Source organism: Crocuta crocuta, unplaced genomic scaffold (assembly GCF_008692635.1).
Source record: "Crocuta crocuta isolate KB4526 unplaced genomic scaffold, BGI_CrCroc_1.0 scaffold167, whole genome shotgun sequence".
NCBI lineage: Eukaryota > Metazoa > Chordata > Mammalia > Carnivora > Hyaenidae > Crocuta > Crocuta crocuta.
The window spans coordinates 2,953,627-2,972,519 of NW_027532406.1; the positions used below are offsets into that span (position 1 = coordinate 2,953,627).

Sequence of the window (18,893 nt, forward strand, 5' to 3'; positions counted from 1 at the left end):
TACTAGGAAGTATGCAGAGATGCATCATCTGTAGCATTTACTTATCTGCCCTCAGATGACAGTCAACAGTCTGGTGGGCGAAACAGATTGGTACATAACTAACCATAACACAGAATTTTGATGAATGTTATAATAGAGGTACAAATAAAAGTGCTGTTTGGGCTCAGATAGGACAGATTAATCACTCCTAGGATAAAGCAGTCTCAGAAGGCTTCATGGAAGAGGTGGCATTTGAGTTAAGTAGTGAAAGATGAAGAGAATAGTTTGCCAGAGGAAGATAAGGGGGTTGGCGTTTGAGGGCTAGGGAATAGCCTGACTCAGAGCACAAAGAAGGTAGCAGAATTTAGACTGTATCAATTAATTTAGTGTATGAAATAGAGAAATGAAAAGAGGAGAATTTCTAGACAGAGGTGAGAAAGGAGAGAGAGGCTGTGTTGAGTTGTAGAAAAACTGAAAGATATGCTAGAAAGTTTCATTATGTAGGTGATAAGGGACTCTTGAGCTTCATCTTGAAGACTCATATGAAAGGTTTTTAAGTCATGTAGAAATAAAACCTCCCATGTATTTCATGGCAGAACTCTTGCAAGGAAGTGAAACGGAGAGAATGAAGTTGGGGTAGGGGCTTCAAATATTGGTATAGGTTTTTCTAATTGTACAGATAAGTGTTGATGATAGTTTGATTTAGGGAAGAGGTTGTAGTAAAGAAAGTCAGAAACTTGAAGAGGCAAGATCTGGAACTGGGGAGCTTTAAGTGTGCTGAGGAAGAAAAGCTAAAGATAACTCAGGTTTCAAGCCTTACTTTCGAGAAGGATGACAAAATCGTTAAGAGATAAGTCAAAGAGAGATCGATATAAGGGAAATGATAAGTTCGATTTTGGACATGTTGTATTTAAGATGCTGGCAAAAATCTGGATAGAAATGTCTACCAGGCTGCAGTTGATAGATGGTGACATGGATTCTGTGAATGGTAATGTCAGAATGCTTCTGCTTGGAAATATTCGGACTTGGAAGGTTTGGTGGTAGAAAGAATAGCATTCACTTAAAACAGTTACAAGAAAAGTATTGAACAAGTTAAACGGTACATCAGCTGAGATAGAAGTTTCCAGTAATAAAATTTAAAACCGCTTTATGCCAGAGATAACCACTGTTACTATTTTTCTTTGCAGTTATTTTTCCGATATTAAAAATATTTTGACAGTCAAGATCACGCTATATATATGTATATATATAGTATATATGCAATTTTCTTACTTATATTGTGAATATTATCTTATGTTACTAAAATTTGTTCATAAATATCTGTTCTTAATGGAAAGAAATGAGAGAAAAATATCTTTACAGCAATATGTAGAAGCAGGGACATACATTGTGTTGGAGATTCAGCTGGACAAAGCCTTGGTTCCAAAGCGAATGCCAGAGGAGCTAGCCAGAAGGTGTGTAGCAATAGCTCTTACACTTTTTTTGAAAAAACATTTTATATATACATAAAAGGAATTCAGATTGTCCCTATAAATATAATTTCCCTGGACTAAGCAGCGGAAAGTTTTCTGGTTTTTATCCCACATTAGTTTTCTTTTCTTATAGTTGTCTTCTTATTACAAAAACAGTATATGCACAGTATAAAAAAAATTGAGGGGTACCTGGGTGGCTCAGTGGGTTAAGCGCCGACTCTTGATTTTGGCTTAGGTCATGATTTAATGGTTCGTGAATTCAAGCCCCAAATCGATCTGTGCTGACATTGCAGAGCCTGCTTGGTATTCTCTCTCCCCTTCTTTCTCTGCCCCTCCCCAACTCTCTCTCAAAAATAAATATATAAACTTAAAATAATTGAGACTTTGAGAAAATTGAGATCAGCAAGCATATAAAAACACTTAGATTTCTACTCACCCAGTGATAACTACTTTAAAAAGTTTTAAAAAATGTTTATTTATTTTGAGATAGAGAGAGAGAGCACGTTGGGGAAGGACAGAGAGAGAAAGAGAGAGAATTCTGAGCAAGTTCTGCGCTGTCAGCCCAAAGCCTGACATGGGGCTCATTTCCATGAACCGTGAGATCATGACCTGAACCACCCAGGTGCCCCAAACAAGTAAAGAGGAGTTTAAAACCAGAAGTACAATAATACTGACTATCATATTTACCTTTACCAGTGTTCCTTATTTCTTCAGTTACCTTCCAATTACTGACTAGTGTTCTTTCAGCCTGAAAGGCTCCCTGTAGCGTTTCTTTTTTTTTTTTAAGTGTATTTATTTTTTTGAGAGAGAGTTTGGGTGTGCAGAGAGAGAGGGGACAGAGGATCTGAAGTGTGCCCCATACTAACAGCACTGAGACCCATGTGGGATCAAAGTCACAAACTGTGAGATCATGACCTGAGCCGAAGTCGAATGTTCAACTTACTGAGCCACTGAGGTGCCCCTCCCTTTAGCATTTCTTATAGATTAGGTCTTACTAATAGGCTCTTAGTTTTTGTTTTGTTTTGTTTTGTTTTGTTTTTTAAATTTTATTTCTAGGAGAGAGAGAGAGAGAGACACCGTGAGCAGGGGAGGGTTAGAGAGAGAGGGAGTCACAGACTGAAACAGGCTCCAGGCTCTGAGCTGGCAGTAAGCACAGAGCCCAACGCGGGGCTCGAACCCACGAACTGCGAGATCATGGCCTAAGCAAAGTCGGACGCTTAACCAACTAAGCCACCCAGGCGCCCCTCTTAGTTTTTTTTAAATATAATTTATTGTCAAATTGGTTTGCATACAACACCCAGTGCTCATCCCAACAAGTGCCCTCCTCAATGCCCATCACCCATTTTCCCCTCTCCCCTGTCCCCCATACACTCTCAGTTTGTTCTCTGTATTTATGATAGACTCTTAGTTTTTGTTTATTTTGTTAATTTCTTCTTCATTCTTGAAGGATAACTTGCTGTATATAGAAATTTTGGTTGGCATTTTTTTCCTTTCAAAACTTTAAATATGTTACTCTAGTACCTCTGGCCTCCATGGCTTGTGTTGTTCTTATCGACATTATTGAAAGTATCTGTATCTTATGTGACAAGTCACTCCTTTCAATGCTTTTTGAGTTTTTCTCTTGTCTCTAGCTTCTGACAGCTTGATTACAATGCATCTTAATATAGATCTCTTCATGTTTATTCTGCTTGGATGTTGTTATGCTTCTTGGATATATAGATTCATGTCTTTCTCCAAATTTGGGGAGTTTTGGGCCATTATTTCTTCAAAATTCTTTCTGCCCCTTTCTCTCTCTTCTCCTTATGGGATTCTCATAAGGTATATGTTGGTCACACACATCGTCTATGTTGATGGTGTCCCATAGATTTTAGGCTCTGTTTACTTTTTTTCTTTGTTTTACTTTCTGTTCCTTAGGTGTAATTCCAATTATCCTATCTTCAAGTTTGCTCATTCTTTCTTCTGCCTGACCAAATCTGTTGAACCTTCTAGTAAATGTCTCCTTTCTGTTATTGTACTTTTCAACTACAGACTTTCTATTTGGTTCTTTAAAAAATTTCTGTCTCTTTACTAATATTCTATTTCTCTTTTTGTTTATACATCATTTTCCTGATTTCTCTTAATACTTTGTGGTTTCCTTTAGCTCTTTGAGCATGAGTAAGTTGCTTTATTCCACATCTTTTTGTAGCAAGTCTAATGTCTGGGCTTCTTGGGGGACAGTTTCTATAAACTTATTTTTTTCCTTTGAAAGAGCTGCACTTTTATGTTTTTTTGTACATTTTGTGATTTTTTGTTGTTGAAAACTGGACATTTGGATATCATAAAATGTGAAGAACTTTGAAAATCAGATTTTCCCCTTCCCCAGGGTTTGCTGTTTTTAATTGTTGAAGTTGTAGATTGTGTTCAGCCAATGTGGGTTGTTTTTTTTTTTCAGCCAATATTTTGATTGAGATTTCCTTGAATGCCAGGATCTTAAGATAATCAAACAAATAAAAATAAAACAAAAAACTGTTTCTTTTGCCCTTGCAAATGATTCCATGCTGGAGCATGCTTTTAACACTTAACAAGGCTATTTATAATTCTGCCTCAGCCTTCATTTCCTGTTTGCACTGGGACTATAGGTCAGTCAGTGGTGAAAGCTTGGGGTCTTCTCTGGTCTTTTCTGAGCATGTATCCTATCCTGAGCATGTGTGCAGCTTTCATGTTTAACATAATACTGTCAAGGTTCATCCATACTGTTACATATATCAGTATATGGATGTACCACATTTTTTCCCATTCTTTAGTTGATGGACATTTGGACAATTCTTAATATAGCATTCTATAATGATTGTGTTAAAATGGAGATAAACTCATGTAACTCCTCTGCTCAGAAACTACCAGTGACTCCCTGGCACACTCTGAATAAAAGTCAAAGTCCTTTCAATGGCCTACAACTACCTACATATTCTGTATGTACTTTGTTCTCACCTTTTCAGTCCACCCATACTTGCCTTCCTGCTATTCCTCACACGTGCCAAGCACATTGTTGCAGCAAAGCCTTTACACTTTCTGTTCTCTTTGCCTGTACTTTTCTTATCCCAGATATCTACACAACTTGCTTCCTCACTTTCCTGAGGTCTTTCCTCAAATGTTACCATCTCAGTAAAGTGTCTTGATGAAATATGCTTCCCTACTTCACCACCCTAGCTCCCAGCATAGTCTGTTTGCCTTCTTGCATTATTTTTCTTTACAGCACATATCACTAACATATTTTTCTTAATTATTGTCTTTTCTTTCCCACTAAAATGCAAGCTCCATGAGGGCAAGAATTTTTGTCTACTTTGTTTCATGCTCTATGCTCTATCTCCAGCACCCAGAAAAGTGCCTGATGGATAATAGGCTGTCAGTATATATTTTGAATGAGTGAATAGGTAATTTTGTCTCTGGAGAGGAAATTGGGTGCCTGGAAGATAAGGCTGTCAAGAAGGCTAATAACAAGGAGACAGTTTAGTATATGTTGTTTCATACCTCATAAGTTCTGAATAATATGGATATATTACCTATTAAAACAAATAAAATTAAAATTAGAAATTAAAAGCACAGGTATATAATTACATATCACCTATTATAGACAAATTGAATTTGTGAATTTGATTATAAACTTTAAAGAAGTACGATATAGTTCAGCAGGAATCTGAAACTCTAAGGAGGAAGAGATAGAACTTAATTTCCTCTAGTTTTTGTAAGGTTTCCTAAAAATGGAAAGTCATAACACCCATTTCTTTACAACTCCTGAGTCAAACAGTCTCTTGAGTGCATTAGCAGTTTTTAAAAGTGTGTAAGAGTAAAGCCAGGGCTCAAATTGGCCAAAAGTACAACTTAATCACTTTCTGAGTAGCTGCTTCCTGGCTTCTTCCCTATCTAGTCCACAGCCATATATTGTTCTATGGTTCACATCAAAGCTTTTGCACAGTGCTTGAGTGTGATGTAGGAACAGACCTTAGATCTCCCCCAGATAGGCCCTTTGAAGGTATGAATAAGAGAACATACATCTGCAGATAATTAAGTTTATTTTTTGTTGTTTTTTTTCTGGTACAGGGTCAAAGATATGATTCCTCCAAGGCCGCCTCTTACCCGTCGGACAGGAGGAGCTCAAAAGGCAAGTGCCAAAGCTAAGGTGAATAAAAAGTAATAACATGTTGAGTGCATCCATTTGAAAATAAGGCTTGGACTCTTCAGTATGTTTTCCAGAAGGGGCGAGAAATTGTAGCTTCATGTATTCCCCTTCCTGGTTTTGTTTGTGAGCAGTGGCAGACAGTGAATAGTGTGTAGTGGTTAGTCTTTGGCTAATCTCTGAGCTGAAAAGGGCAATTTATACCTAATGCAGTATTGAATGTAAAATCCAATCCAGTTTCAGACTTCCATTACACATCTTGATCTCTCTGAGGCCTTTTTCCAGACATTTTGTATTTTCGTAGGCGGTGAGTGACTACCACATGCAAATCAAAAATATTTCTGGAGCCATTCTGGATGAGTATCACAGGATGTTTGGAAAACAGGTGACCAAACTAGGGAGTGATATGGATAGTGAAACCCTAGAGGAACAGAAGTGCCAGCTCAACTATGAACTTAACTGCTCTGGAAAATACTTTGCTTTCAAAGAACAACTCAAGGTAAATATTCATTTAATTATTCCATGGATTTTTATGAAGCATCTTCTCTACATTCTTAATTATTAGTTTATCTCTGGTCATGTCCAACTATGCTTCCACTATTCTTGCTACCTGTGTTCCCTATGATACAATGTCATAAGCTCCAATTGTATAAAGCCTTGGAATGGGTCAGTAACCATTCCAAGTGTAACCATTCCAAGTGTGAGCGTTTAAGAAACTAAGTCTTTACTTAAGGGTAGGCCAGATTTTGAGACAGGTTTCATGTTGCTGTAGCAGGCAGAAACTCTGTACCTGTTACTGATTCCACGACTACTCTGTCTCCCATTACCAACATTTCTATAGTCCACAGAATCACTAAGATTTGAGAAATATTTACACAATAATAATTTCCCAAATAATAATGGCTAACATTCATTGAGTGTTTGCTGCACACCAGACAAATTTTTAAATGCTTCAAATTTTACTAATTTAATCCTCACAGCAACCCTATGAGGTAGATATTCCTCATTTTACAGACAGAGAAATGCAATATTAATTGGTTAAGTAATTTCCCTAAGATCACAGAGGTAGTAAAGGTTAAAGATGGGACTTAAATTCAGGCAATCTTGCTCCAGAACTCATATTCTTAATGGCTACACTGGATTGCCTCTCTGTGCACATTTACCATGTGTCCTGTCCTGTATTAAACAGATAAAAAGAAAGCACATGGAAGTAATAAAGTGAAAAATAACTGATGCTCATGGAGGTGAAACGCTCTTCTCAGTAGATGGCATGATCACAACTTAGTTTAATTCCTGGTTCTACCATTACTAGCTGGATGGTCAAATGACTTTATTTCTTTGAGCTTTAATTTCTTTGCCTAACAATAAGGGATAATACTAATATTATCACATGGGTTCATTATTAGAATTAAATAATATAATGCATGGAAACTGCTTAGTATATAACCTGACAATAACATTAGTTTAGGGAGGAATAAAAGCCACCATTGCTATAGCAATATGTTATTTGTACAGCATTTTAAAGCTTCACCACCTACCTGTCATCTTTGTTTGGCTTCTCAATCATCTTCTGAAGTAAGATAATAATACCAGAAGCACACATTCATGGGGGTATTAACTATAATTTTTGAGGTTGTACAGTGGCAGGATTAGAACCAAAATTCCATTCTCTACACTGTCAAATCAGACCTTTTTCCCTTGTATGTGGCCATGATGAGAGATGTAATACATAAACCTAATGAATGCTGAGGTCTTCTTTATCGTTATGACTCTCTTCACATGATAGGAGTTCTGCATTGACTGTATTAGTGATGATGTTAAGAAAAGAAGTCATGCAGGGGTGCCTGGGTGGCTCAGTTGATTAAGCGTCCGACTTTGACTCAGGTCATGATCTCACAGTTCATGGATTTGAGCCCCGTGTCGGGCTCCATGCTGACAGCTAGCTCAGAGCCTGGAGCCTGCTTCAGATTCTGTGTCTCCCTCTGTCTCTCTGCACCTCCCCTACTCATGCTCTGTCTCTGTCTGAAAAATAAATAAACTATTAAAAATTAAAAAAAGAAAAGAAAAGAAGTCATGCAGAGTATGTTGATTGGGGTAAAATCAGAGAGCTGACAATCAGTCACCAAGGGAGAAACTGATCACCTTCTGAAGTTCTGATGAGCCTTACACCAGAAGCTCTAGGGAGGCCTGTGTTGTCAGCACAGTACTGGACTCTGTATTCAAATGGGTGATCTGTGCCTCTTACAGCATGCTGTAGTAAAGATTGTGAGAGAGAAGTATTTGAAGACAACACCATTTGAAAGCCAAGAGGAACTGCAGACATTTATTAGTGAGCTCTATGTGTTCTTGGTGGATCAGATGCATGTGGCCTTAAACCAGGTAGGTGCTCAAGAACGGAGAGCCCTTCCTTTTCTCTTTAAGGCATCAAGGTCTCTGAATGATTCCCTCCTTCCTTGCTTCCTTTCTTCCTTAATTCAGCAAACATAAATGTGGTTGATTTAAAAAATAAAATCGGCTAATGCAAATTGTAAAACAAAAATTATCATTTTATTTATTCTGCGAATGTGTATAATTTCTCAACTTGCTCTCTGATATTGGCAATCAAAACCAAGAAAAATTTTGAGATTTCAGATATTGAGCCTAAATGACAATGATGCTTCAAATGTGCCCTTTCATTGGACTGGTAGCCTGTTCTTCTCCCATTTGTCTGTTTTTGTTTTTGTTTTTTTTAAGTTTATCTATTTATTTTGAGGGGGGAGGGGCAGAGAGAAGGAGAGAGAATCCCAAGCAGGCTCCATGCTCAAAGTGGAGTCCAACACAGAGCTTGATCCCACAACCATGCAATCATGACCTGAACAGAAATCAAGAGTTGACCATTTAACTGACTGAGCTACCCAGCCTCCCTAGCCCCCCATTTATCTATTTATATCTGTAGTTGCACATCTTGCATTTTGCCTTCATTTGCTCATTTTTAAATATATACAGTTGTGGTTTCTTTGAAAACTATGACAAAAACCAAAGTCTTTTGTCCTATTGGTAGTTGCTAAGCAGCTGTGCTTCCTCAAACCCTCTATCTTATTTGTTCTTTCCTTCACTGTTATTTTCTTCTCTGTTGCCATCACTCTTTCTTTCAATTTGTCCAGTCTTTCTGGAAGAGGAGGGTGAGGAATGTCCAGTATCCTAGCATTAAGAGAACAATCCTACCTTGGGCACAGATGACTTGGATGAATTGCTTTGAAAATTGAGCATTAGGTGGCAATTGCTTTTGCTTATGCTCCCAAAGAATCCCTGTCTAGTAGATGAGAGAGACATAAAATACAAATAAGTGTAGCAGAGTTAGGCAAATGCTGTAATGGGGCGGTAGAGCAGGTTAGGGAATGCTTAAATAAACAGTAATCAACTTCACCCTGAGACTTGTCAGGAAAGGATTCACTGAAGAGCTGTGCCTTGAGCTTGAAGTCTAACAAATTCTCGAGGTGGAGGATTCAGAGGATTTGAGTCATAAGTAACACCACAAAACTTTGGAAGCTTGGAAGCATAGGGGATATACAGAAACTGCATATAGTTCAGGATCAGATGCTAAACAGGTTAAGGGACAGAGAATTGGAGGTGAAGCCAGGGATCAATAAGTTCATGATAAGAGAGTTTGGAATGTGGATTGAGACCTTGTATACCACACAAAGAAGTTTTGCCGTTTCTATTATTAGAATTTTGGAAGCAATAAATTTAATTATTTTACACTGGGGAATAGTATGATCAAATCTACATTTTATGAAAAACACTCTGATAGCGGTATATAGGATGGGTTAGATATGGTGAAACTGGTCATGTTAACTGGTTCTTACATAGTAAGGAAGAAAAGGGGTCAAAGAGTCTTAAGTTTAAGGCTCAAAGACTGGGTAGCTGGTAGTACCAGTAAGCAGGACAAGAAATACAACACAAGCAGATTTAGTGGGAGGCAGGTGATGTTGAAATTACTTTTGAACATTAGTTCTTTTGGGATTTTTCTCAAGAGTGAGATCTGAGATGGAGATGAGATCTGAGGAGCCATGAATATATATAGGCAAACCTTGGAGACACTGAAGTTTTGATTCCAGACCACCACAATAAAGCAAATATCAAAATAAAGCAAGTCAAATTAATTTTGTGGTTTCTTAGTGCATATAAAAGTTATATTTACTCTGTATTATAGTCTATTACATTTGTAATAATAGCATTGTATCTAGAAAAACAATGTACATACCTTAATTAAAAAATACTTTATTGCTGGGCACCTGTGTAGCTCAGTTGGTTGAGTGTCTGACTCTTGATTTCTGCTCAGGTCATGATCCCAGGGAAATGGGATCGTGTCCTGTGTCAGACACCACACCTGCTTAAGATTCTCTCTCTTTCTGCCCCTCTTACTGGCTCACACACACTGTCTCTCTAAAACAAAAACAAAATCTAAAAACTTTATTGCTAAAAAATGCTAACCATCATCTCAGCTTTCACTGAGTCCTAGTCATTGATTACAGATCACTGTAACAAATATAATTAACAATGAAAAAGCTTAAAATATTGTGAGAATTACCAAAACATGACACAGAGACACAAAGTAAGCAAATGCTATTAGAAAATGGTACCAATAAACCTACTTGACACAGAGTTGCCATGAACCTTCAATTTGTAAAATAAATAAATAAATAAAATTTTAAAAAGTAATATCTTTGAAGCTCAGTAAAACAAGATATACTTGTAGATGCTAGTTAAATTATGGTTATAGATGATGCAACTGAGAAAAACATGAGTAGATAGAGAAGCAAGCTGGTGGTAGAACACAATAGAAGCACCAACATTTAAGGAATGGATGAATAAAAGAATTAATGAAGGAGATAAATGAATTGTTAAAAGAGTAAAAGAACCAGAAGACAGGGGTGTTACAGAAGCTAAGAAAAGAGAATTTTAAGAAGAAAAAGTAGTTAACATTGTCAAATATTCCTAGGAGTTTGTTGAAAAACAAAAGCTGAGGAATGGGGAGGGGAAATTGGAAAGAGGTGGTCAAAAAGTACAAACTTCAAGTTACGAAATAAACAAGCACCAGGGATATAATGTACAGCATGATGACTATAGCTAATACTGTTGTATGATATACTTGTAAGTTGTTAGGAGAGTAAATCCTAAGAGTTCTTATCATAAGAAAAATATTTTTCTTTTTCTTTTAATTGTGTCCATATGAGATGATGGATGCTAACTAAAGTTACTGTGGTAATTATTTTACAATATATGTTCAGTCAAACCATTAAGCTGTATGCCTTAAACTTACACATGATATACAACAGTTATATCTGATAACTGAATAAAACTGGAGAAAAAAATTTTTGAAAAATTTTCATTGGATCGGAAACTAAGGAGGTTATTAACTTTTACATAGCAATATCATTGAATTAATGGAGTGTGTTCAAATTATAATGAATTGTGGAGTAAATGAGTGATTAGGAAGCAGATAAATATAAATTCAGGAAGTTGGGGGGGGTGCCCGGGTGGCTCACTTTGTTGAGTGTCCAACTCCTGATTTCTACTCAGGTCATGATCTCAAGTTTCCTGAGATCGAGCACCACATCAGATCTCTCTCTGCTTAAGATTCTCTCTCCTTCTCTTTCTTCCCCTCTCCTGCTTGTGCTCTCTCTCTCTGAAAATAAGTAAATAAACTTAAAAAAAAAAGTTGGAAGATGAAAGGAAGAAGTAGGAAAATAGAAGCTAGAAATTATACAGGTTTTCTTTTTAAGCTAGAAATGCCTTTAGCATGTCCATAGATTTGGGAGTCAGCATACTGGGAGAAATTAAAAATAGAAGCAAAGAGAGAAAAATTGATGGCAAACCCAGGATATATACAAATGGGAAAGGATCAAGTGTTTAGATGGAAAGGTTAGTCTTGCAACAGAGAAGGATGTGATGCTTCTTCAGACTGAAAGTAAAGAGATACAATGGATGCAGAAATAAACTATTTCAGTATGGTGTTCAAAAGTTGAGGTATCTCATGGTTTGCCTCCCTCCCTCTCCCCAGCTATTTTTCCCCTTCTTCTCCCTCATGGTCCTCCGTTAGCTTCCTCCTAATCCACCTATATGTGCAAACATATGGTATCTGTCCTTCTCTTCCTGACTTACTTCGCTCAGCTCTTGAATGCTGAGAACAAATTGAGGGCTGATGAGGGTAGGGGAGAGGGGAAGGGGTGATGGGCAAGGGGGAGGCACTTGTTGGGATGAGCACTGGGTGTTATATGTAAACCAACTTGACAATAACATATTTAAGAAAAGAAATAAATTTTTAAAAAGTTGAGGTATCTCTGGCCTAATGATTTACATTCTTTACTGGACAGTGAAGGGAATAAGGGTTGAATGAAAAGCTTAAAGAAAGAGAAGAAAATTTAGATACTGCATCATAGCATTATGGAATATGTTGTTAAACAAGGACAAATACATAAATTGCTGAGTATGAAAGGCCTTTAGCTAAGACTGAATGCCAAAGAATCTGTGGCAGCTCAGATATTTCTGTGTGTATGCAGTTTTCCTCAGGACCAATTAGCACCTCCTGTAGGATTGTTTTAATTTGGGAGTTTTCAGACCAAGTGCAGGCAAAGGACAAGGATACCTGGGACCTGAGTTTGTTGGGGAGAATAGTGTGAGTGGATGATCATGGGGTCCAGGATTACCCAGTTGGGAAAAGATAGGCATATTGGAAATTAAGGAAATAAAGACAGAGAGTAGTTACTTTAAGGGGATTCAAGTGACAAAAAGACTGAAGGCTTGTAACATAGGTTCTTAGAGTGGGCTATTAGAGGTAGAGTATTTCTGGTTTGGGCACTGTAGTGTGTTGCTGGAGGGATCTGAAGGTCAAGATCATCAAAATTAAAAGAACAAAGAACAGAGGCATTAATCTGTAACCAGGAGCTCTCTTTGGCCCATCTCAAATTTAGCTTTACTCTCTATGTCCCTTGGCAACTCTACTTGTTAATGTCACTGATAATTTTTTTTAATTCTAATTAAAGAATTTGAGGAGGCCTTCCTTGGCAATAGCTTCTGATCCAGGAGATTACTTATTATGCTAGAACTTCTTTCCTTGATGGTATATACAGCATAATATTTTTTTGGGTTTTTCCCTACCGTTATGGCTATTTCTGAAAAATTTCTTTTTGGGATATGAGATGTATTTATATATCCCACTGAAGGTACAGAGGTAACTTCCAAAGCTTTATCCTTAGTCCCCTATTTTTTTGTTTTGTTTTTTTTTTTTATAAAAATTTTTTTTTTAATGTTTTTTATTTATTTCTAGGAGAGAGANTTTGTTTTTGATGTTTGAAGATTCTAGATAGTGCTTACCAACCCTTTTCATGCCATGGCACCTAAAAATGATAGTATTTGTTCCATATACAAGAGAAAATGAAGGAAGCTGTTTGAGGTCAAAGGAAGCCTACTTAGGGATTTTGACTGCCCTAAGTGTTGAAGAGGAAGTCTGTCCTACTTAATTTTTACTCACTTCCATGAGCTTAGATTGTTGGCATTCAGATACCTGACCTTCTCTTTCATCCTTGATATTTCTCTCTTGGTTCACCCTCACTTCTTACTATATTGGCAAGACTGTAAGAAACTCGAATATCATTTTCAGCCTCACGACTTATGTCTCACATCTAGTTTATTCTTTTAAGATTCTCTACTTGTAATTGCTTTGTTTTGTCTAACTAAAATCTTGATGTTGATAAGACCATGCCAGATGATGTCCAAGGCACTGTTTCAACCATTTATACAAGTGATGAACAGCTTCGACTCTTTGCATTTGAAGCAGAAGTCAATGAGAACTTTGAAATGGCAGCAGTGTATTATGAAGAGGTAATTAAAGGTCCTTCTAGTAGTTGTTGTTATTATTGTTTGTATAACATTGGTATAACAATTAGTAGTTTTTAATTATTTAAAACCCATCAGGACTGATGAAAGGATAGACACATAAATCAATAGAGTCTATAAATACGTCCATACAAATTAGGCCATTATTTTTTTTTACAGAGGTGTAAAATAAATTCAATGGAGAAAGGACAATATTTTCAAAGAAATGGTTTTAGAACCATTGGTCATCCATATCCAAAAAATGAACTTTGACTTAAACCTTAAACATTGTAAAAAATCAACCTAAAATGGAGCACAGATCTGAATGTAAACCATGAAACTATAAATATTTTAGAAGAAAACAAAGGAAAAAGTCTTCATGATCTGGAGTTAGGTAAAGAGTTCTTGGACATGACACCGAAGCATGATCCACGAAAGAAAAATATGATAAATGGAACTTCATCAAAATTAAAAATGTGTGCTCTGTAAAAGACACTATTAAGAGAAAGAAAAGGAGAAAATATCTGCAAGACATATTTTTGACAAAAGATTTATTTGTATCCAGAATATTAAGAACTCTTAAAATTCAGTAATAGAAAAACAACTAAGTAAAAAATGGGCAAGAGATTTGAACAGATATTTCACTAAATATGATAAATAAGAGCATGAAAAGATATTCAACATAATTAGCTATTGTGGGATGCAAATTAAAACCACAATAAGATGCCACTACAACTTATTAGAATAACTAAAATGAAAAATGCTGACAATACAAGGTGCTAATGAGGATACAAAGCAACTGGACCCATCATACTTTGCTGGAGCAAATGCACAATGATAAAGTCACTCTGGAAAAGAGTTTGGCAGTGTCTTATATATTCATTCACCTTATGACCTACTCCTGGGTATTTACCTTAAAGAAGTAAAATCTTATGTACATGAATGCTTATAGCAACTTTATTCATAATCGCTCAAATGGAAGTAACCCAAATGTTCTTTAAAGGGTGAATAAACAAACTATGGCTTATCCATATAATGAAATACTATTCAGCAATAAAAGAATGAATTACTAATACAACAACTTGCATGAATCTCAAAGGCATTATACTGAGTGAAAGAAGCCACTGTCAACAGGTTACATACTATATGGTGTCATTTATATGATATTCTTTTTCTTAATTGAAGCATAGTTCATAGTTCAATACAATACTGTATTGTATTAGTTTCAGGTGTACATAGCGATTTGAGAATTATATATATTACAAAATGCTTACCACAATAAGCATAGTTACCATCAGTCACCATACAAGTTATTACAATATTATTGAGCATATTCCCTATGCTGTACTTTTCATTCCCATGACTTATTTATTTTATAACTGGCAATTTTATATCTTAATCCCCTTCATCTATTTCACCCGTCCTCCCCCACTCCTCCGTCTGACAACTACCAATTTTCTATATTTATGAGTCTGTTTCTGGTTTTTTCTTGCTGTTTATTTTGCTTTGTTTTTGATTCTACATATAAATGAAATCATATGGTATTTGACTTTTTCTGTCTGATTTATTTGACTTAGCGTAGTGCCTTCGAGGTCCATCCTGTTGTTGCAAATGACAAGATTTTATTCTTTTTTATGGCTGAATAATATTCCATCACACACACACATGCACGCACACACACACACACACACACACACACGATTTTCTTTATCCATTTATCTATTGATAGACACTTAGATTGCTTTCATATCTTGGCTAATTGTAAATAATGTTGCAGTAAACAGGGGTGCATATCTTTTCAAATCAGTGTTTTGGTTTTCTTCAAGTAAAAACTCATAAGTGAAATTATTGGGTTGTATGATATTTTTATTTTTAATTTTCTGAGGAACCTCCATAATGTTTTCCATAGTGGCTGCACCAATTTACATTCCCAATTTACATTCGACAATGCACAAGAGTTCCTTTTTCTCTACATCCTTGCCAGTACTTGTTATTTTTTGTCTTTTTGGCAAAAATAGACTAGCTATTGTAGTTTCATTTCCTTGAAGATGAGTGATGTTGACCATCTTTTTCAAGCATCTGCTGGACATCTGTACATATTCTTTCAAAAAATGTCTATTAGGTCCTCTGTCCATTTTTATTCACATTATTTGGTTTTTGGTGTTCAGTTGTGTGTGGATGGGGGAATGGGCAAAACAGGTAAAGGGAATTCAGAGGTACAAACTGACAGTTATAAAATAGCATGTCTTTAAAGGTCATTCATGTCATAGCATGTATTAGATTTTATTCCTTTTTATGGCTCAATAACATTCCATTGTATAGATATAGCATATTTTGTTTATTTGTCCGTTAGACGATGGGTATTTGACTGATTTCTACTTTTTGACTATTACAAATAATGCTTCTATAAACATTCATTTATAAAGTATTTAAGTTTTATATGGACATATGTTTTTAGTTCTCTTGGGTGTATATCTAGAAGCGGAATTACTGGGTCATATGGTAACCCTATGCTTATCTTTTTGAGGAAATGCCAAACTGTTTTCGAAAAGGTTGTGCTATTTTATCTTCCCACTAGCAATAGATGAGGCTTCCCTTTTTTCATATCCTCACTAATTCTTATTATTATACATCTTTTAAACAACTACAGCCCTTCAAATGGGTGTAAAGTGGTATCTCATTGTGTTGTGGTTTTATTTTGCATTTCTCTAATATCTACTTATTTTGAACATCTTTTCACATTTATAGTTTTTTAATAGGAAAATATGTTCCAGAACTTTGGAATTAATGTTCTAAATTAATTGACAAGGGAACATTTAGACTACAATGACTTCAAAACATCAATCTATATAAATTATATGTTATGTCCTTTTGTGACTAGCTTATTTCACTTTGCATATGTCCATGTTGTGGAGCATCGGTCAGCATTTTCTTTCCTTTAAAGGCTGGCTAGTACTCTATTGTATATATATATACTACATTTTGCTTATCCATTCATTTGTCAGTGGGCACTTGGGTTGCTTATACTTTTTACCTATTATGAATATTGCTGCTTTGAACATGGATATACAAATATCTCTGAAAATATCTCTTTGAAACTCTGCTTTCAATTCTTGTGGGTATATACACAGAAGTTGGATTGCTGTATCACATGGTAATTCTGTTTTTAGTTTTGAGGAACCACCATCTGTTTTACAAAGTGACTGCACCATTTTACATCCCCACTCTTTGCAAGAGTTCTAATTTCTCCTCATCCTCAACAATTGTTATTTTCTGTTTTGTTAATACTGGCTCTCTTAATGGGTGTGAGGTGGTATTTCATTGTGGTTTGATTCCATGATGACTAGTAATGTTGAGCATCTTCTCCTATGTGTTTTGGCATTTGTAGATCTTCAGAGAAATGTCTACTCAAGTCCTTTGTCTATTATTGACTCAGGTTGTTTAATTTTTTTGTTGTTGAATTTTAGTAGTTCTTTATATATTCTCAATATTAACCCCTTACCAGATATATGATTTGCAAATATTTTATCCCATTGTATGAGTTACCTCTTTACTCTGTTGATATTTTCTTTTGATGTACAAAAATTTATTTTAATTAAAAAAATTTTTTTAATGTTTATTTTTGAGAGAAAGAGACAGAGCACGAACATGGTAGGGGCAGAGAAAAAGGGTGGGGAGACACAGAATCTGAAACAGGCTCTAGGCTCTGAGCTTTTAGCAAAGAGCTCGATGCAGGGCTCAAACCCACAAACCATGAGATCATGACCTGAGCCCAATTCTGATACTTAACTGACTGAGCCACCCAGGCACCCTTGATATACAAAAGTTTTAAAAAAGTTTTTGATGAAGTCAAATTTGTCTATTATTTGTTTTGTTGCTTGTGCCTTTGGTATCATATCTAAGAAATCATTGCCAAGTCTAGAGTTATGAAGTTTTGTGCCAAATTTTCTTCTCAAAGTGTTATAGTTTTGGGTCTTAACATTTAGGTCTTTGATCCATTTTGAATTAATTTTTGTAAATTAAGGGTCCAAGTTCGTTCTTTTACATGCAGATGCAGATATCCAGTTTTCCTAGCGCTTTTTGTTGAAAAGTCTGTCCTTACCTATTGAATGGTCTCAGCCCCTTTGTCAAAAATCATTTGACCATATATATGAGGATTTATTTCTGAGCTCTCTATTCTATTCCATTGTTATATATATATATATATTTGTCTTGATACCAGTACCACACAGATTATGTAGTTTTGTAAGTTTTTAAATCAGTAAATATGAGTCCTCCAGTTCTGTTCTTTTTCAAGATTGTTTTAATTATTCAGGGTCCCTTGAGATTCCATGTAAGTTTCAGGATGGGTTTTACTGTTGCTGCATAATATATCATTGGGACTTTAATAGATTATTATGAATCTGTAAATTGCTTTGGACAGTATTGACATCTCAATAATAGTAAGTCTTTCAATCCATGGACATTGGATGTGTTTCAATTTATTTGTCATCTTTAATTCTTTCAACAATGTTTTGTGGTTTTCACTTATGAGATGCTTTTTTTTTTTACATATTTGTACTTAAATTTAAACTTGCCATCTCAAAACTATGACAAAAATTATTATAGGTAAATCTTTAAAATGAACTATAAAATGAATCTAGGTTTCCCAGTAATTGGATGAGCTTATGGTAACCAGAACATTGACATTAGGAAATAATGACTTGAAAATTTAATTTTTAAATCATTCCAATAATTATTCATCACATATTATGAGCCAGAATGGTGACTGTGCTAGACTTTAAGAATGCAGTGGCAAACAAAAAATGACATAGTTTCTGTTTTCATAAAACTTACGGTATTTATGGCTTTATGTGCATAAAAATATGGCATAGTGTACAATAATCTTGGTCTTCCTAATGCTTCATGCGATAGAGGTTGGTCCGTGAGCCCCAGAACCTGGATCACTGGTTGGACTATGGTGCCTTCTGCCTCCTAACTGAGGACAACATCAAAGCACAGGAGTGTTTTCGGAGAGCCCTTTCCCTCAACCAGAATCATATCCACAGGTATGGGTGGAAGGGATATGAAGAATGAGTAGAAGAAGATAGGCTTCTCTATGAAATTTTCTTGGTTCCATGACTATGACACGGGACCATGTTGTTAATCACGTTGCTGGTCTCATCTCAGCTTGTTGCTGTGTGGTGTCCTGGCTGTCTTGATGGAGAACTATGAGCAGGCAGAAATTTTCTTTGAGGATGCTACTTGCTTGGAACCAACCAATGTTGTAGCCTGGACTTTACTTGGTATGGTATTTCCTGCGATATGAATGTGTTTTCTTCCATTATGAGTCTCCCTTTCTCTTTTCATTTTCTAATAAATCATCATATAGTTCTTTTTTTTTTTTTTTTTTACAAATAGTTTATTGTCAAGTTGGTTTCCATATAACACCC

General features: G+C 35.8%; 1 protein-coding gene across 7 annotated transcripts in view; it reads left to right on the forward strand.

Moving 5' to 3' along the window:
- The window catches only part of CFAP70 (cilia and flagella associated protein 70), a 97,206-nt gene that overhangs the window by 41,542 nt on the left and 36,771 nt on the right, over positions 1–18,893 (forward strand). For all 7 annotated transcript variants that reach the window (XR_013338653.1, XM_077778540.1, XM_077778542.1 and 4 more), the window contains 7 exons: positions 1,342–1,433; positions 5,529–5,589; positions 5,909–6,103; positions 7,852–7,983; positions 13,342–13,467; positions 18,376–18,509; positions 18,631–18,746. Coding sequence is in view for 6 of the 7 variants with exons in the window: in XM_077778540.1 (XP_077634666.1) it covers positions 1,342–1,433; positions 5,529–5,589; positions 5,909–6,103; positions 7,852–7,983; positions 13,342–13,467; positions 18,376–18,509; positions 18,631–18,746 (856 nt within the window). In the remaining variant the exon portion in view is untranslated. The remainder of the gene's footprint in view (positions 1–1,341; positions 1,434–5,528; positions 5,590–5,908; positions 6,104–7,851; positions 7,984–13,341; positions 13,468–18,375; positions 18,510–18,630; positions 18,747–18,893) is intronic.